The sequence below is a fragment of the Rhinichthys klamathensis genome, unplaced genomic scaffold (assembly GCF_029890125.1).
Source record: "Rhinichthys klamathensis goyatoka isolate OS25496 unplaced genomic scaffold, OSU_Roscu_1.1 h1tg000121l_1, whole genome shotgun sequence".
NCBI classification, from domain to species: Eukaryota; Metazoa; Chordata; class Actinopteri; order Cypriniformes; family Leuciscidae; genus Rhinichthys; species Rhinichthys klamathensis.
In genome coordinates this window covers 3,696,002-3,716,261 of record NW_026606658.1, presented here as the reverse complement: position 1 = coordinate 3,716,261, position 20,260 = coordinate 3,696,002, and the positions used below count along the sequence as shown (strand labels likewise).

Sequence of the window (20,260 nt, the reverse complement as noted above, 5' to 3'; positions counted from 1 at the left end):
GAGATTACTTTGTGTATTTTCTTCCTCCTCTTCTCTCTTTCCAGCATGAACAATCATTCCTCCATTGAAGCACTGCAGGAAACAAGGAGGCTCCTTTCCCTGCTGTACCTGGACCTGCAAAACACACAAATCATGTTAAACAGACCATTTATTGTTTTTATGCTAATATTTTAGATTTTTACATTACAGCTGAACTGATAAAAAGGACACTACCGTTCAAAAGGTTTAAGGTCATTAAGATGTTTTTTAAAGGGGTGGTATAATGCCCTTTTCATAAGATGTCAAATAAGTCTCTGATGTCCCCAGAGTGTGTATGCAAAGTTTTAGCAAAATACCCCACATATAATTTTATATAGCATGTTAAAATTGTCACTTTTTGAGGGTGAGCAAAAACACACCGTTTTTGTGTCTGTCCCTTTAAATGCAAATGAGCTGCTGCTCTGCACTGAGGGTGGAGCTACAACAGCTTGTGCCCTTTTACCTCACACACACATGCACTGAAAATTTCAAAAACGTCCATAAATAGTTTTTTATATTCAAACCGGAGTCAGACAATGATGGAGAGACTCAAGAAAAAGTGACAACATGTAGAAGCAACAGGACATTTCTGAATGGTTAGTTGATGAATTGATGTAGCTAATGTGTAGTTATCATCTAGTCATTGATAAGCATATTCTGTCATGATAATCTATAAATCGTGTTCCCGGGCGCGGGTTTATGTAAATTTTAGGGTTAGTGATGTCACTAACCCGGTAGGAATGACAACAAACCAGCCGTTTGTTGTAGTCCTTAAAAAGCAATTTCTGTAAAAGAAAATATCTCCCTTTGCTTTGAACTTTGAGCGTTGTAACTTTACAGATGTTGTTTAAGCTCAAACAGCAACATTACACACTAACTAAAGTAAAGTGTGTAAAACAGTAACAACATGATGTTACATATGTTACATTTTAAAAAACATTTATAATGTTTATAATGTTATAACGAAACATTATAAATGTATATATTTCGTTATAACATTATAAATGTATATATTATCCATTTCAAATAAATGCTATTTTTTGAGCTTTCAATTCAAAGAATAAAGTATCCCAGTGTCCACAACAATATTAAGCAGCACAACTGTTTTCAACACTGATAATAATAAGAAATGTTTCTTGAGCAGCAAATCAGCATATTAGGATGATTTCTGAAGGATCATGTGACACTGAAGACTGGAGTAATTCAGCTTTGCCATCGCAGGAATACATAATATTTTAAAATATATTAAAATAGAAAAACTATTTTTATTAAACTATATATATATATAAAAAAAAATAACATAAAAAATCTTACAGACTTAAAACCTTTAAATGGTAGTGCAGGAAATGCTTAATAACATCCTTTTTGTTTTTAATAAAATAATAAGTATTAAATAATCCATAGCAAGTACCTGAGCACCTCTCTCCTCATCCAGCTCTACAGTCATCAGTGCTGAGGTTCCCTTTTCATTCACCGTGGAGTTACGACCCTGCCAGAAGAAATAACAACATTTCTCCTTCCCTGGACCGATGATCCGTTCTGAATGCAGCCTCTTGCCAACTGCACAAAAAAAAGCAGAGAATTAGGCAAACTAACAGCCCAGAAACAACATGTTCAGACACACTGTATCTTATGGTTTTACACAGTGATCATGTGAGAGTTGCTGGTTTATGGCTGTTTATAGATAATTGTATGGTGGGGAGACAGTGTGGAATCAGACCTTGGAAAAGCAGTTTACTTTATAATGAGCATAAAATATTAAAATGGTGGAAATAAAGTGTCCAGGGGATTGAAGTGACAGACAGTCCTCTCTCCTGTGCATCAGAGTTATTTTTAGTATTATTTATAAACTACTAGTATTTATTAACATTTCTAATCAACGTTTATTTGTACATTCTAATTTTAGCTTAAGTTTGAGTAATTTTGTTGTGCTTTTGTCATTTTTATTAGCTTTTTATAATTCTCAATTTAATTTATTTTTATTTCAGTTTTAGCGATTTAAGTAATTTCATTTAGTTGCCAAAGCAAGTTTATTTATTTTTTAATCTAAAATCTCTCTCTCTCTCTTCTTGATAAAACTATTTTGAATAGTTTTAGTTAACAAAAACAACACTGCTACGCACACCTTCAACATACAACTCACCTGCTGTGCTGATCATGTACTTCCATTTGACCACGTACGTGTCCCCCTCATGGAACTGGCCAATGCTCAGTTTAGGTAATCGACTAAAACAAGCAAGAGAATGTTTGTACATAAAAATCCATTCATTTAATAGTTTTACCATAAAAATAATTCATCCTACCTGTAGTCAAACTCTAGAATGTGCCAGACATCAACAGATAATGTGCTGATCTCAAAATTACGCCGCTCATCACCTTCCACCAGTCCATAACCTCGTCCCACATCGACTCCATCCAGAACGGTCTTGACTGGCGTCCATACTGTTGACAACATCAGTGACGCATCATAGGGCCGACATTCTCCGCTCCGAAGCTCCTAAAGAAATTAACAAACCAATTGCATTTCAAGATTAACTATATTTTTAAATATAATCAGGAGTATCTAATGTATTAATACTTGCTTTTCAGAAAAGAGGTACAGATACAACTTATTCTGTGAAAAATGTACCTTGTTTTCAACTAAAGTCGAGTCACCATTCTTCTTAGAGGATTTCTTGGTGTCACTCCAGTCCAAAAACTTCTCTTTAAAAAGAGTAGTCTCATTGTGCTGAGTTAACCTGCCAAACACAGCCCAGTCTGGTCGTCCCTGGCCTTTCCTATTAATAACAGGTTCAGCAAAGACAATAATTATTTTAATTTCATATAGATTTCATAAAAAGCAAGGATATAACTTTGTGAGAACAGAACAAACCCATGAGACATGAACACAGCACTCATTTATTTTAGGAGTGACGCATCAGGCCTGCTGGTAACCCAAGTCTGCTTATACGAACACTGAGATACTAAGCTATTGTTTTGACAGGTGTAGTAAGTTAAGCAACGATACACTTCTGACCTGAGAGGCCTCTTTGAACGAGCTTTTAAAGGTCACAAGTGCCAAAACATGATCTATGATAGAACAACACGCATCAGCAGAGCCTCAGCACATACTCAGCTCTGATTTGTACCTGGGTATAAGTTTGTTGCACTCTCCAGGGTCAAGAGGATTAATATCACAGTTGGTGTAGTCAAAGGTGCCATTCCACAGGTGCTTTGCCAGCTGAAAAGCCACTTTTCTCTGAGCCAGCGTCACCTCCTTACCATGCCATACGTAGACCTCACTACCAAAATCCAACACCAGCACCTAGATGTCAAACAAGAATAAAATGTTGGTTTACAAATGAATAAGCCTTTCTATTACTTTAGTTTGAATTATATACTATAGCATTCAGCAGAGATGCACAATATATTGCCGACCATATTGATATGCAATTTTCAGATATTGGCCCGAGTAGTCTGATATATATATATATATATATATATATATATATATATATATCTGGTTATATATATATTTTAAATCATACCAAAAATTACATTCTAAAGCAAGTTATCTATCTTTCTTGTTACTTCAATCATGCAAAATTGTATGTAGACTGTATTTTGATTAAAGTGTAAATAAGATTAAATTAGTCAATAATTATGTATGTATGCATGTATGATTTTCAAGTACTTCTTTAGAATTAAGCATGGTGCAGCGAGGAACTCGACCCCAGTAGTCATCTTCAGGAATAAGTTTATCCTCCATAAGCCTATAGATGCAGTTGGTTTCTACGACGGCAGTCTCATAGAACTCATCTTCTTCTGGAGTGCCAGCGGCTGTAGGGTACAGAGGACCATGTAAGTAAAGGTCATTAAACTGCAGTATTCCTTAGTATTATGCTTGTGTAAACAAATAAAATTGTTCAGTCAAATGCTGCGGAATTTTCATCAGATGAGGAACTACATAATATCTCACCTTGATAACTGGCTTGGCCACCGAGAATCTTCCAGAACTCTTTGGCAGCCGGAGTGTGAGTGTTGGCACCTTCCTCGATGGTCTGCACATATGACGCTCTGCATCCCAGGTCATGCTTGGTCTGAATGAACGTGGACAACTCTGCAGCCTGCATGATTGAAGATACAAGCACATTTAATTTGCATTTGCACCACAAAGCATAATATAATATAATACATAATATTCTCACACTGATCACAAAAATCCTCACATTTGCATTAATCCATAAAAAAAAATTATATATATACGTTTAAGACAATGAGCATCACATAGTAAGGTAAGATGTAGGTCAAACTCAGAGTTCAATGACCTGCAGTCTGGATTGAACAAAGAAAGTTGTGTGTGTGAGAGAGACACAGGAGCTTTTACAATTCACCTCCTGCTTCCTTTACAAAAATATAACATTTCCTTTGTGGTTAATTCTGTTTACTTCCTGCACGTGGGGGACTCACCGATATATGAATAGTACTGAACACACCAAGGCAGAGTACAGGATATGACATGTTTAACTGTAACAAAATCCAATTGAGAACCAGAAAACACAATTTTGATATAGGGGACTAATATTGACATCTAGTACATAAAGTAACAGCCAGTGTTACTTTAGTATTATTTATATACTATTATGTTATTAATTAATAGTTTGAATTAATAATTTTTATATTTTCCATTTTAATTTTGGTTTAGATTTTATTTTGTTCTTTTTGTTTTTTTAATATTTTATTTAGCTTTAATTTATTTTTATGTCAGTTTTAGTGATTTTAGCACTTCGACTAATTTTATTTCAGTTTGTTGTTCGGGCAACATTTTTTTTTTTAACTTTCATCTAATATTTATATTTTATTTAAGGAATTTCAATTAATATGAAACACTTTTTAATAGTTAATTAATAGTTATATTTAATAATTAGTTTTAATTAATTTGTTTTAGTTAACAAAAGCAACACTGCTAACAGCTGGAGATTAAACAACGTTAAAGTGATAGTGTGATGTGCGTTTGTTGGTACATGCATGACACTCACTTTGGCCTTCTCAATAACATTAGCAAATTCTCCAATCCAGATGAAGCAATGATGGGGTGTAATCAAGAGGAAGCAGTCACCACTGTTCAAGGAGGAAGCTCTGGGCTCAACCAGTCTGGTCTGAACGTGCCGACGACCTAATTAAAATGCACAGACAAATCGGGACAATAACAATGTGAGTCACATGCTAAATCCCCTGATGTCAGGAGCAAAAACACAAAGTGATTTGTTTTGATTGTACAGCATTATCTCGGTTAAATTTCAAACTCAGAAGATAATTATGTTATGATATAAAACACAAGATGTTATATTGTAAATGTTATAAATTGTGATCTGACAACAGATAAAATCAGAACGTCCTGGTAAGCAGAACATTACAACAGTTAGACAATGCTGTTGTTCTTAGACTGCTCACATGTTGCTCTCTCCATTAAGTCTATCTGGTTTGTTTCTCTCTGTTTTGATTAAGGGAAGTGTAGAATGTTGTTTTGGGAACATGCAGGTGGGGTTAGATTGAGAGGGATGCCTTATGAGGAATTGGTATCCACAGCCATTCTACATCCTACAACAACAGCCCCTACAACAACAGCCCCCACAGCAGCATCTTATGCAACATAAGTTCTCCCATTTACTTTTAAGTAAACAACACTATTCATGGCTGTCTCCCAGCCATCTCTACAGGAACACACAGATACAGCACACACTATGGCCACGTTCACATAGCAACAGAAAATGGTTGTCAGTTCAGTGTCTATATTTGGACTAGAGTAGAGATCTGTGCAGGACTGTTTTTTCATCCCGCTAGGTTCTATTCCGCACCCACCCGCTCTCCCGCTTAATATTTCTTTCTCTGTTCAGAAATTTATTTTTCCCCGACCATCCCGCTAATTTTAGATCTCGTTTCCAGAATCTCACATTTAAATTTCCCCTACTGAAAGAGAGATTGGATATAACAAATATAAAATGAAAAATAAATTAAATACGACATTGTCACTCAAAGTTATAAACGAAAACCATTGGCTTATAGCTATGGCGAAAATCACTTTTTGAAACAATTTAACATCCATGCAAGAAAAGAATGTCATGACGAGAGCCGCAGAATGCAGACTGGAGTGATAAAACTTTTCAGTTTTATTGATGGTGCCATCTATGATATTACACACTCTCCCTATAATTAGTATTAATATGGGCTTGACTCCCGTTGCACATTCATACAGACACATTCATACATTTCGAGACACAACTTTAAGTAAATGCGGTTGTCAATCCCAAAAAATGACTGTGCATGTAGCCTATATGGCTGGCTTCTAATCAGAGACCATTATTCTTCATAATCAAAAATAGTTGTGAATAAAACTGTGCCAAAACAAGGTCAGAATGGATGATGAATATTATTGACCTCTAATGGCTCGTTTCCACCGAGCGGTACAGTACAGTATATGATTTGGGAGGGTAAACCCTGATCAGGCTTGCGTTTCCACCGGCAAACATACCCTTACTTGATAGATGTGGTGTAGAGATCAACGTCATTCTTGTGCGAAGAAGAAAACGACATACAGCAGATCTTGTTCTTGCTTCTCGGCATGTGGCTGTTTGTCACAAGACAGCTTTGTTTGAGCAAAGGCTGCAGGGAAAAACAGCCGAAAAAACATGCACAAGTGACGATTCTCTGTCAACCAATCAACGTTCTGCAGTGAGTCTAGCTCCATCCTTTAGGTACCGGACTACTGTGCTAGGTACACCAACGGAAGGGTTCCAAAAAGTGATACGGTACGGGATATTTGGTACCATTCACAACTTCTGACAATCGAAACAAAAATAATTGTGTACCGCTCGGAGGAAACAAGCCATTAGTCTGCAGTGCCATCTGTAAAAAGAGTCCTCCATCCTGTCATTGAGCTCAAACATTGCAGATCACAAACAGATGTAGTTGTCACTGTCACTCACCTTTGACCTGAATGAGCATGAGTTTTTTATATGGCATGGCACTGTTGTTGGAGCTCTGCTCAGAGGCGTTCACACTTCGCAGACTCACACTGCTGAAGTTTTCCTTACTCGCCAACCCAGCAAGAGCAACCTCAGAGAAACCGCTGTTCTTATTCACTATGAAAGAGAGGACAATAACGAGAGAGAGAGAGAGAAAATGAGAAAGTGCAAAAGTATGAGCTATAGCATACCACAATCATTAACTACAGTATTTGAAATAGGTATCTTATAACATTCTACAGTCAATTTATTTAAAGCATCGATTTAATTTAATCAATTTAATGCATCCTTGCTGAATAAAAGTATTAAATTATTTCTTTATTTCACTGACTCATCTGAATCCACGAGCAGTAACTTTACTTTTTTCTATAAAGATATTTCTAATTAAAAGTTGCTGTTAGTTTCAAATAAAAGTTTTATTAGTTGTATTTCTTGTAAATAAAACAATTATGCTGTTATGCTAATTGACATCATTCTTTTTTTAGTGGCCATTCAAGTGCAAGTAAACGCGAAAGAGGAATAAATTCAGTGTTCGAATCCCGTCTCTCTCGCTCTCTCTCAGATAACAGCACGCGAGTCCCAATTTTTGCCTCTTCTTCCCCATTTAAAATTGTTTGGAGTGTAAATTGGCAAGACGAAACACGTCCAAATGATAAACTTTCACTCTATGATGGTTAAACTTAGCATCTAATCCGCAAATCACATGCATGCCGAATCGTGGGGCACTCCTAATGATTAATGCACACACTTATCATGATTGCTATCTTACCAGAGATGGAGAAAAATCCTACTCCAGTCAGTAAACGTGTCCATGTAACCAAAAATGTTGGTACTCAAAAGCGCTTCCCTTCACGTTTTCTACAGAGCAGTTTATTTTCAACACGCATGCGCACCATTTATGTGCACCCCTGATTATAAATGTGTAAATATTGGCAATAAATTAAAATGTGCATATTAAAAAAAAAAAAGTGTTCATAAACTAACTACTCCACCTCCTTCATTCACTCACTCTTTTCCTGTTTCATCCTCTTGCTCTCCAGAAGGCCGATGTTTAGCCTCTGTTCTGTGTATTCATGTCTGATGTCCTCCCGAACAGCCAGCATTTTCAGAGGGTTTCTGGATGACTGAACATTTCTGGTTGGCCGTACCGCCCGCTTGTGTTGCACCATCTCTGAGGTCAACCTAAAAAAACATGTCAAACAACGTTTCAGGGATAGTTCCTCAATCTCACGCTTGTTTAATTGCAAGCTGTAAATAGATAATTTGATTGTCAATAAAACAAAAATGGCTGGTTAGTTAATGCTAGAGAGATTATATTAAACTCCTCTACTGTAATAGTCACACTTTTTTTGGTTTTACCTGGGCAGCTCCACTCCAAAGATGGCATCAAAATCGTCATTGATTTCCACTCTGCTGGTAATCTTGGCTATATCCTCTGTGTGTCGATAAAACTTATCGAAGGTCTCATCATCCAGAGTCATGACCTCTTTAACAGACTTCTCTGTGACTGCGATTGTGGCCTCCTGAAGACCTGCAACTAAGAAATGTATAGGAATACATGCATTAAAAATAAACTGAATAAAATAATAAGTTGATATTGTAACGAAAAAGTCCACTGAGTCGAGCGTAGTGAGAACCCAAGTGCAGTTTTTATTAACAAAACTTGAACAAATACAAAAATAAACAGACGTGGCTTGACTAGGCTTGAGTATGAACATGAAACAAATTGGAACATGGACATAAATTCAACAAACAAGGGTAAAGGAAACCAAGCTAGAGAGAGACAATGGGAACATGAGGGCTAATTATACACATGGACTACTCACTAAACAAGGAACACCTGAACACAATGAACCAATAAACCAATGAGAACACAACACACGAACCGATGGAAGCACATGACAAGAGCGCATGAGGAAACAAGGAATCACATGACATGGAAACATGACTATGTCTGATTACAAAATAAAAGACATCCAAGCATGAACTTGAACAGAAACCAAAACCAACCGTGACAGATATCGGAGAAAATATGTTCTCTCTAAGGTGCAATACACATGTTCTTATCGTACTCACCTTTACCATTGAGACGACCAAGGAATGACTCCAACTTTTCCAGCTTCATGTCTGACTCCAGCTTCATGTCCTGTTTGACTTCAATCTCTACAGAAGAAAATGCAGTAGTGATATAAATATGTATGATATGCATATAAAAACATATATTGACCGACATAGAAGAAAGAGGAAAGGAAATCTGATTGGAAGAAAGGGGAGTGGGACCAGGAAATGACACAAGCTGAATACATGTATGGCTTCTCACCTTCGTGTGGCTTTGAGATTGTATGGGAGGCATTCTTGTTTTTAGAGGACAGAGGGGACAGCACTGGATTTGTAAGAGCAGAAGGTGCTGCCAGGCCTTGGAAAGAGAAAACATAGGGGAAATTGTTCTTAACTGCACATTGTTTATCCACACAGTACAAAAGCTCAATTGTGTCAATGCAGTAAAGTAATAAAATATGAATGTGTGCATTTTTCACTGACCTTTTTTAACCATTCGGCCAGCCACTGTAAACTGAGTGGAGTCATTGGCTGCTCTGTAACCTTTGACCTTCCACGCATCCTCTTGTGAGGTGATGAGCTGCTTGCGTTCCTGAATAGACATCTCTACTCGATCACTCCGCTGGCTTTCCACCATCTCATTTCCCATCCTCTGAGATGCCAAAGGAGAAACTAAATTAAGCATCTGAGCAAGTATTTATATCATTGTCAGGGCAACTTTTTTCACACTTCCGCCAGTAACATTCTTCAAGTTTAAATGGTAACACTATTTTACAGTGTCCGTGTTGCACGTTACATGTAGTTACTATAGTAATTACTATAAATTGTGCATAATTACATGCAACTAATCCCAATTCTAACCCCATAGTAAGTTCATGTAGTTAATTATTATTACTCAGTACTAAGATGTATAATTACACTGTAACACGGACACCTTAAAATAAAGTGTAACCATTTAAATATCTTTACGATTTTAATCTAAAAAAAAGGGATGCTCAGTTGATAAATATTAAAATTGTAAAAGTAGTGAGAGAAACAACATCTCATAAGAGATTTAATAAAAACAGTAAAAAAAAAACAATTGTGAAGTGTAAATTATAATTTTCCTAACATTAACCTGCAAACAAAAATAATCCAAAAGCCTAAAATAAACTGTGTATATACTGTATATAGCCAAAATAGCTAGTAACTGACTCCAAAAAAAGACACACACACACACAAAAAAAAAATCCTACAAACACACTGACCATACATTTACATACATTACAACAACAGTCTCAGTGTTGTGTTATGGAGGAATAGTGGATGTGTGTTTGGGGGTGAGAAGCACCTTCCGTCTCCAGGGGTGACGCTCATCCACCTGCACGGGCAGGGGGGTAGCCTTCACACGGAGGGAAGAGCAGGAAGACAGACGGGAAGAGAGAGGGATGAGAAAAGAATGGAAAGAAAGGATGAAAGATGAGAGGATGCATTCTAGACTTGAGAGGCTATATTAATAGACAGAGGAAGGTGATGCTTCACTTGAGATCTCACCACTGACCAGTTAAAAGACTCATTTAGATTTACAGTTAATCATTGTTGTCTTTAATTATACAGGATTGTAAGCATCCTATCATTTGGTCATGATAATAAAGATAGATAGAAGGATTTCATTATAATATAAAGGTTTCAAGGTTTAAGCAAAGTATATAAAAACATTCACATTTACATACAAAGCCATTTTAATATCAAGAGTTTCCAAGAGTAAAGGTTTTAAATGTATTAAAATAAAGAAAACAGATTCTTTATGGACTGAACTTCAGTCACTTCATGGAAGACGACAAGAAATTGTTAAGACAAGAACAAAGCAGTCGAGAGTTCTTATCAAATTAAATATGCACAAAATTGCAGTTATGTTGTATTGTTCTGTTAATTTTATATCCATATTTAATTTGATAAGAACTCTCGACTGCTTTGTTCTTGTCTTCTTGACAATTTCTTGTATATATATATATATATATATATATATATATATATATATATACACACACACACACACATAATATAAAATATACAGTGAAATGGTAACAATTGTTTATGTAAAGCAAAAAGCATGTGTACTCATACTATTATACTATTTCTTTTTTTTTTAAATAGTAAAAGGATGTTCCCACACATCTGTGTTTGACATCACAATTGTTATCTTTAAAGGGTTGGTACAATGCCTTTTTCATAAGATGTCAAATAAGTCCCCAGAGTGTGTATGTGAAGTTTTAGCTCAAAATACCCCACAGATAATTTTATATAGCATGTTAAAATTGTCACTTTTTGAGGGTGAGCAAAAACACAGCGTTTTTGTATCTGTCCCTTTAAATGCAAATGAGCTGCTGCTCCCACCACAGGGGGCGGAGCTACAACAGCTTGTGTCCTGAAAATTTCAAAAACTGTTAGCCTTTTATGTTCAAACCGGAGTCAGACAAAGATGGAGAGACTCAAGAAGAATTGACAACATTTCTGAATGGTTAGTTGATGAATTTATGTAGCTTATGTGTAGTTATCTTCTGGTCATTGATTAGCATATTCTGTCATGATAATCTATAAATCATGTTCCCGGGGGCGGGGTTTATGTAAATTTTAGGGTTAGCGATGTCACTAACCCGGTAGGAATGTTGTGTAGTCCCTACAAGCCGTTTGTTGTAGTCCTTAAAGAGCAATTTCTTTAAAAGAAAATATCTCCCTTTGCTTTGAACTTTGAGCGTTGTAATTTCGCAGATGTTGTTTATGCTCAAACAGCAACATTACACACTAACTAAAGTTAGAAAAGTGAAATCATAATCAACCACCCCTTTAAAATTTATTTAAACACTATCCTGTATTTTGTGTGATGGATTTATGGAAACCTAACAGTTTTTACCATAAATTTGATAGGATTTTGTACAGTGTGAAAAATAACACTGGAAAAAAAGAAAGACAGGCTGTCAGTATCAGAGGCTGGAATGTGGAGGAGAGCTTACATTGGGTAGGTGTTTTTGCTCACCTTGGGGAGGATTGCTATTTGATCCAGTGGTTCAGATGCACATGAAAAGGAGGAGGAAAAGACAGGATCCTACAGGACAGAAAGGGGAATCAAGACAAAAGATGGAGAGACATATGACAAAGCAGGAAGGAAAGAAGAGGAAGTTCAGGGACAGACATCAGGCAGGTGACATTGGTCTAGTCTTAGACACAATGCCACCTCTAAATAACAATAGGTTACTGTCGTAACCCCGGTTCTCTGAAACATCGAGTGGAGAGATCCACCTATGGGAAGGGCATCCGTACCTGACCTCTGCAGAAGCATCCAATTGCACCAAGTCTGGCTAACAGACAGAAGCGCGCAGCCAATGCCAGGTGAGGCCACACCCCCTTACCTACGGGCATATCACAGCTGGGCGTGCTGCTATTCCTCAGTAAGTATATTCGCTTCTCATGCGGCAAGCGGGGCAAGGCTGGTGGATCTCTCCACTCGATGTTTCAGAGAACCGGGGTTACGACAGTAACCTATTGTTCTCTTTCATCATCTCGTTTCGAGATCTACCTATGGGAGAGACATGGACAGCTCCCCGATTGCCCAATACACTCACAGTGAGGTTCTGAAGGCCAGAGAAGGACGGTCACCTCAGAGAGGCAGTGCCTGACACGTCCCACAAACATGACCCTGCAAGTTTTCCGCCACGCTAACTGCTGTGGACAAGCAGGGCATGAAACATGCATGAGACACATACATGATAATGGCCCCCGCACCACCAATGCACATAGCTAAACCCAAGAAGGAATGCGAATGCTTGGTGACAGGAATGAACATGGCCAGCCGGCCCATTCACTCCTCGTTGGTTAACCAAACGGGGCTGTGGGAAAGGGCTAAGAGGACCCTACCCCTAGGACCGAGTGTGCCACCGAAGTTCTGGTGACATCCAACCGGTAGTAACGCTCAAAGGTATGAGGAGAGGCCCAGCTGGCCGCGGAGCAGATGTCCTGCAGTGGCACTCCCCTGAACAAAGCCCAAGAGGCGGCTAAGCCCCTTGTGGAATGAGCTCTGATGCCCCTTGGGGCTGCACTCCCTTTGCTTCATAAGCCATAGTATAGCGTCCACAAGCCAATGTGAGAGGCATTGCTTTGAAATGGGACTCCCCTTGTGCAGGGGAGCCCTTGAAACAAAGAGCTGGTCGCTCTTGCGGAAAGCACTGGTCCTGGTCATTATGCTTGCAGAGCACGGACGGGACACAGAGCATTCAGTCCCTGATCCTCCGGGGAGGCAAAGGGTGGAGGGTGAAAGCGGATAGCTCCAAAACCTCCGACGTGAACGCAGGGAAGCATTTCGGCATGAAGGCCGGGTTAGGCTTAAGGAAAACCTTATCTCCACTTAGGGAGAATTTGGCGCACGAGGGGTGAACCGAGAGTGCATGTAGCTCACTGACCCGTTTAGCAGATGCCAAGGCCGAGAGCAAAGCTGTCTTGAGGGACAGCAGCTTAAGGGAAATACTCCCCAGAGGCTCAAAAGGATACAGAGACCGCGCTTCCAGCACCATGGAGAGGTCCCACTCTGGGACAGATTCAACAGATCTCCTGATGACCAGCAAAGAGCGGCGTGCACCCTCCATAAATCTGCGGGTTAGAGGGTGCTGCCTGACGGTGGAGCCCCAAAACCCACATGACAGGCTGAAATCGCAGCCAGGTAGACCTTAATAGTGGAAAAGGACCTGCCTCTTTCCATGAGGTCTTGCAGGAAACACAAAATATCAGGCACCGAGCACTGATAAGATGTGAAACCACGCCCATCATACCACCCTTCGAACACTTGCCACTTACAGCCATATAGGGATCGCGCGGAAACGGCCCTGGCCTTCTGAGTAGTGGCGATTACACGCAGCGGGAGCCCCAGTGCATTTTGGTTCGTCCTCTCACGGGCCAGGCCCAGAGAGCCACCCTGTCCGGGTGGGGGTGGTAAATCTCCCCGTTGGCTTGGGACAGTATGTCCGTGCGAGGGGGGAGGCGCCATGGCTCGGCGTATAACAGAGGGATTATCTCTGCCAGCCATGGGGCTTTGGGCCACCTGGGTGCTATCAGAGTGAGAGACAGGCCGTGCTCTCTCACCCTGGCCAGAGTGAAAATTATCAGGCACAGGGGAGGAAAAGCATACAACAGCACTTTGGGCCATGGGTGGGCCAGTGCGTCTGCCCCGAGGGGCGCGTCCATGTCCTTTAGCGAGAAGAACATAGGACAATGGTGATTTTCACGCGAGGCGAAAAGATCTACGGCTGCCTGTCCAATCTCATCCATAACCTCTCCACTATCTGCGGGTGAAGACGCCAATCCCCGTGGATTGGGTTTCCCCTCGATAGCAGATCCGCGCCTCTGTTCCGAATGCCCGGGACATGAGTCACGCGTAATGACAGAAAAACCTGTCTGCTCCACACCAAAAGCCTGTAAGCTAGAGCGTGGAGTTTTGACGAGCGCATGCCACCCTGACGGTTGATATAAGCCACTACCGTGGTATTATCGCACCGTAGTAGAACAGGATGTCCCTGCAGGCAAGGCAGAAAATGATTCAGAGCTTTCCAAATAGTAAAAGCTCTAAATAGTTAATGTGCGCTGAACGTAGTCTGCTCAGCCACAGACCGTTCACCGTTCTGCCTTCCTGGGTGGTTCCCCAGCCTGTTAAGGACGCATCTGTCGTCAAAACTTTTCGCATCGTACCGTCCCGAGGGGGGTTCCCCGTGCGTAAAAGTTCTCGCTCTCCCAATGGCGCAAGGCCGCCGAGCAGGCGCGCGTCATCGTTACCGAGCGGCAGAGATCGCAAATCGGGCTGAAATGTAGTGTACAAAACCCATTTCATGAACGTTCTCATTCTCAGGAGACCAATGGCACAACTTGGATAGATGAAGCCATGAGATCCTGCAGCCTGAGGCATGTGCGATATTGTACTCTCGCCCCTTCACTGAACTGAGACAGACAGTCCATCAGCGAGCGAACGCGCTCTTGAGAGAGACGCGCTCGCATGGAGACTGAGTTCAATTCCAAGCCCAGGAAAATGACATTCTGACTGGAAGTCAGTTTTCGCTCGCATTCACCTTGAACCCGAGGGATGTGATGTGCGCGAGCACCCGGCCGGTGTCCAGCGACACCTTCTCCTTTGATTTGGCTATGATGAGCCAGTAAGTCAGAATTCTCAGCCCTGATAGTCTCAGGGGCGCCACGCCCACCTCCACACACAGACAGAAAGTTCGGGGACTCAAATTGCGCCCGAACGGAAGAACTGTGAATTCGTAACAAACGCCTTGGTAGGCGAAACGAAGATATTTCCTGTGTGGAGGGTAGATGCTTATGTGAAAGAAAGCATCTTTCAGATCGACTAGTCGTTCTGCTTTATGGCACAGGCGAGAGAGGCTTGTGTCACATTCTGAAATTGAATTTCCTCAAATGTTTGTTCAACACTCGAAGGTCCAATATAGGGCGGGGGGGCGCCACGCCTTTTGGAACATGAAAATACCAGGAATAAAAACCATGGTTTATCAGATTGGGTGGCACCATCTGAATCGCTCCCTTGTTAGGAGGGAGGAAATTTCCTCTTTCAGAATGTGTGAGGCATTTTCTTCTGTGTGAGAAGAGAGAACGCCGTTGAAATGCGTAGGTTTTATTGCAAACTGCAGCTTGTAACCCTGGGTTACAGTACGCAAAAACCCACTCGGGCGCTGAAACGGCTTGCCAAGCCGCTTTGTGACTCGCGAGCGCCCCCGCTCGGGCCGGAGCGGAGCTGTATGGGCCCAGCTGGTTCATTTGTGATGCAAAGGCGCCATCTAGTGGGAACACTAGAGGCAACATGCAGGGGTTTGGAGGGATTTCCTCTCTCTGCAGTGAGAAGTTTTCTTTGCGGAGAGAGGTCTTCTCTCCAAAACGAATTCATTTGATTCGTAGCTTTGTGTGTTTTGTGTTGGGCAAACACTGGGGCCAAAGCCTTTATTGACAGAGTGAGGGAAACATAGTGTGGTGTCCATTGTGCTGAACTTTCCCTCACAAGGTGCCCCCAAAAGTGGGAAAAACACATATCTCCTGAACACATGAACTGGGCAGTCTCAAGTGCAGGCAGAAAAATAATATCCGCGGAGAGAGATACTCTCTCTGTAACGGATTCATTTAATGCGTTTTTTTTTTTTTTTTTTTTTTTTAAGTGTTATTTAGTTATGTGTGTGTTTTGTGTTGGGGAACACAGGGGCCTTACACACACAACGTCCACTAAAAACACATCGGCTGGACAGCCGCAACTGAGCTGTGTGAGCCCAGTTGGTTGATTTATGAGGCAATGGCGACCTCTTGTGGACGGACTCAGGGCGACATGCATGGGATCAGAGAGATTTGCTCTCTATGTTGCCGCTGGCAGATATATAAATCTGCACGAATTCATTTGATTCGTTATTAAATGTGTTGTTTAGTAATGTGTGTGTTTTGTGTTGGGAAACACTGGGGCCGAAGCCTTTAATAACTGGGTGAGGGGAACCAAGTGCGTGCGGTGTGGTAACACTGCTATGTACTTTTCCTCACGACAGCCCCCTCCCCTGTAACTTGTTGTTGTGGGGGGGAGCGGGAAACCCACACACAACGTCCACTAACATACGGGCTGGGCAGCCACGAGAAGGGATTAACCGACCGTAGGTGAGAGACCCTGTTAGTTAACGTTACTCCCAATGGTCGAACAACAGGCAGGCCGCTTGCGTTCGGGACCGCCTTCCTAGGAAGGCATAAATTGAAAACCTCAACACGTAATCGTAACAAATCAAGGCCCGTGAGACCGTGTTAACAGTCTAGCGGGACGCTCCGGCCGTTCAGACTGGGCGGTGGTCCCAGCGTTTACCCGTCGTACATATTCCTATCCTGGTCGGTGGCGCTCTGTGGAGCTGGCCACACAATGTTGAGACGAACGGCCGCTCGCTCACAAACTTCCAGGAGGATGGACGGAGGCAAAGCCGCGTGAACGCTAGCCTAGGGAACGCTAAAAGGACCGCGTCATCCCCGTCGCCGGAACCGACCGGTTCGTCAACGAGAGTGAGGTTTTCCCGCGAAGATGTCCTCTTCAGGGAATGCGGATTGGGCTGATGTCAGCTCAAATATTTTAGAGAGGTGGCGCTCCGGGAGTCCCCCGGTAGCGCGTCATCATCACCGTGTCTCTCCTCCGAGTCAGAAAAGCCGAGCACGGCGCGCTGTGTCGTGCAACTAAAAGCCGGCTTAGTAAAAGCTACATGGGCAGCAATTACAATGACCGCAATTCCCCGGGTTCTCCAAAGCTTGAGCGTGTTAAGCCCAAGCAGACCGCGCAGAACGAGAGGGTCCTTATAGCGGCGATGAGAGCACCACACGCGGCCGGGCAGGCTCGTCGTGATAGGCTGATCCCCGGGGGAAGCGGCTGTTTAGACGGTCACATAGCCATGGGTGGGCCAGCGGTGAAGAACTCGGAAAAATCCGTGGCGGGCAGCCATGTAAAGGAGGAGCAGGTGAAGGACAGCGAGAGCTCGGGCGGCTCCGGATGCAAAAAACACAGCGGATAGGCTGAAGAAACGACTGTCACTCACGTCAGGCGGAGGCTGATCTGGCGATATGTCCTCCTGAAGACTCGAAAGTGAGCAGCGTAACGTTAATCCAACCGAACTGTGTCAATGCAGAGATCGCGAGAAGCGAATGTCAACTGAGGAATAGCAGCGCGCCCAGCTGTGATATGCCCGTAGGTAAGGGGGTGTGGCCTCACCTGGCATTGGCTGCGCGCTTCTGTCTGTTAGCCAGACTTGGAGCAATTGGATGCTTCTGCAGAGGTCAGGTACGGATGCCCTTCCCATAGGTGGATCTCGAAACGAGATGATGAAAGAGAACCATATGACATCAAAGTAATTTGCTAGAATGCTATGGTCAAATCTAGAGTACAACACTCAACCACCAGCCTCGCACAACCACCCTGAATCTGAGTATACTCAAATCTTTCTCCAAACTAACTATTGTCAATCAAGCAGCTTCAAAAGAAACCACAATGAAAAGTGCAAAAGAAATTGGTGGGCAGATACAGTACTATAAATAAATATATTACAAATTCACAGGCTCATCGTTTAAATTTTAAATGTTTGACTGATACGGTCCCAGAGGAGGCAGATCAGTAGAAACTAAAATTGGGAGTAACATTTAAATCTAAGTGACTAAAGCTAACTAAAAGGCTGTAGCCTTATCTAAAAGAGTGGTTGAACAAGGCAATTAACCACACCATAACCGTCACCACAGGGTAAAATGACAAAGTCACCAAAATGGCTGTTAAAATAAAACAAAAAAAATACTTCTTGGCATTTCAAAATTCATACCGTCACCATGGTAGTTATGTAAGAGGACCAAGCAAATAAAAACCACCACAAACAACTGGCTCATCCTGAGTTGATGACAAGGTCCGAAAACCAGGACAGCACACAGACATCACCATGATTACAAGGTCAAGGATTAATTAAATACAAACACAAAACCATAACCCTCGTACACTGGCAAAACCCGTGCTAAGCCTGTTAGCATGGTGGCTAACGGCTAACAGCCTTACCCAGAGTTGATCAGACACAGCAAAGTCATCTATCATCATCATCCCATCATCCTAGAAAAAGGGGTAAAATGAACAGGGAAGAAATGACCCCGTACTTAAAGCTTGGAAATTAAAATTAACAGTGAATATGGTTACTGTGAGAAATAAATATTTCATAATGCAGTTTGCAGTGGCTAACTGCATTGATTATAAACATAAAACACTGTGATTCTTGATATTATCGCAATCTCATTTGTTAACGCAGTATAAAAAAATGTAAAAGGTATTTAGATGTAAAAATGTCTTTAAAGTCACAATAAAACAGAAGTAGGAAGCGACAGATTTTTTTTATGAAATGTGACGTATATCAGAGTGAAACAGATAAGCAAAGAAAGAAATGCAGGGCAGGTTCTAATGTTCTATCCATTGCTTTTTGATTGGATGGAGGCATATCTGCATGCAAGCTTGTGTAAATGGTTCTACTCGCACCGTTTTGAGCGGGATTCAAACCAGTGTCACCGGCATGGGAGGCGGCCATTCTAACAAGGACGCTAAAGACCGCAGCCTCTAGTGTCAGTCGCTAGTGTGACTCTTGAGATTAGAGGAGTGAGGTTTACCTGCACAGCCCTTTACTAGCTGGCCTTCATTACATTCACCCCCCTAAACCTCACTCCCATTCGGGTCATGGCACCAACTTAACCGGTCCTACTCGCACCGCTTCGAGTGGGATTCTAACCAGTCTCACTGGCAAGGAAGGCAGCCATGCTAACGAAGACGCTATCCGGCATGAACCGGCAAGGGAGGCAGCCATGCTAACAAAGACGCTAAAGACCGCAGCCTGTAGTGTCAGTCGCTAGCGTGCCTCTCGAGGCAAGGGGAGTGAGGTTTACCTGCACAGCTCTTTACTAAGTGGCCTCCGTTACACTTGCAGTCGACTAAATAACTGGAGAAGTCTGGCATACATCACCAAAGAGAAGTCTATCATTTCCACAGAAGATCGAATTATATTTGAATGCAAAATTCATTGCGTGGTCAAAAATAAAAAAAATAGATAAAGATAGATAAATCATTCACAATAAGATAGACTGTGTGGATTTTGACTTTAAAAGTTTCTCTGTCACCCTCATTGCTTAAGAAATTGTGATTTTACAAAAACTGATCTGCCAGATCATCAGCTAAATATTGGTTATAACGATAGCTAATTCCCTTCTCTGAACTAGCATATGATAAGTGATGTTACCACATTACAACACTTACGCAACCTGCAATGAAGTGACTGAAACAGTCTTCAGAATAAATCCAAACAGAGAATGGCACGTGAAACCTCACCCCATTCCCCATTGCACTAGAGAATTACTATGAAGCATGCAAAGATTTTAAACATTTTTTATTACAATAAATTATATTATAACAATAAAAACACAAAAACATGCAGTAAAGAGGTGGAGTGGCAGAAAGACAGATTCATGCAAGTTAAGAACACATACTGTCTCAAACATACTAATAATCCAGATTCTATTGCTACAAAGATGTACACATGCATGACCACCAACGCCCCTCTAATAGCCCTACCAAAAACAAAAAAGCAAAAGGATCACCCATTAATGCTCTGGGACTAACA

The 20,260-nt window shown here is 41.4% G+C and overlaps 1 protein-coding gene across 13 annotated transcripts in view; it reads right to left on the bottom strand.

Moving 5' to 3' along the window:
- Positions 1-20,260, bottom strand: part of svila (supervillin a) — a 72,253-nt gene that overhangs the window by 8,859 nt on the left and 43,134 nt on the right. For 7 of the 13 annotated variants that reach the window (XR_008807486.1, XM_056255564.1, XM_056255565.1 and 4 more), the window contains 18 exons: positions 18,661-18,711; positions 12,097-12,165; positions 10,411-10,461; positions 9,564-9,732; positions 9,343-9,438; positions 9,099-9,185; positions 8,382-8,559; positions 8,032-8,204; positions 6,984-7,139; positions 5,037-5,173; positions 3,977-4,124; positions 3,692-3,837; positions 3,147-3,322; positions 2,648-2,795; positions 2,322-2,515; positions 2,162-2,244; positions 1,430-1,578; positions 9-114 (listed from right to left, as the gene is read on the bottom strand). Coding sequence is in view for 12 of the 13 variants with exons in the window: in XM_056255564.1 (XP_056111539.1) it covers positions 9-114; positions 1,430-1,578; positions 2,162-2,244; positions 2,322-2,515; positions 2,648-2,795; positions 3,147-3,322; positions 3,692-3,837; positions 3,977-4,124; positions 5,037-5,173; positions 6,984-7,139; positions 8,032-8,204; positions 8,382-8,559; positions 9,099-9,185; positions 9,343-9,438; positions 9,564-9,732; positions 10,411-10,461; positions 12,097-12,165; positions 18,661-18,711 (2,317 nt within the window). In the remaining variant the exon portion in view is untranslated. The remainder of the gene's footprint in view (positions 1-8; positions 115-1,429; positions 1,579-2,161; positions 2,245-2,321; positions 2,516-2,647; positions 2,796-3,146; positions 3,323-3,691; positions 3,838-3,976; positions 4,125-5,036; positions 5,174-6,983; positions 7,140-8,031; positions 8,205-8,381; positions 8,560-9,098; positions 9,186-9,342; positions 9,439-9,563; positions 9,733-10,410; positions 10,462-12,096; positions 12,166-18,660; positions 18,712-20,260) is intronic. The other 6 variants (XM_056255569.1, XM_056255576.1, XM_056255567.1 and 3 more) reach the window with 5 other exon arrangements.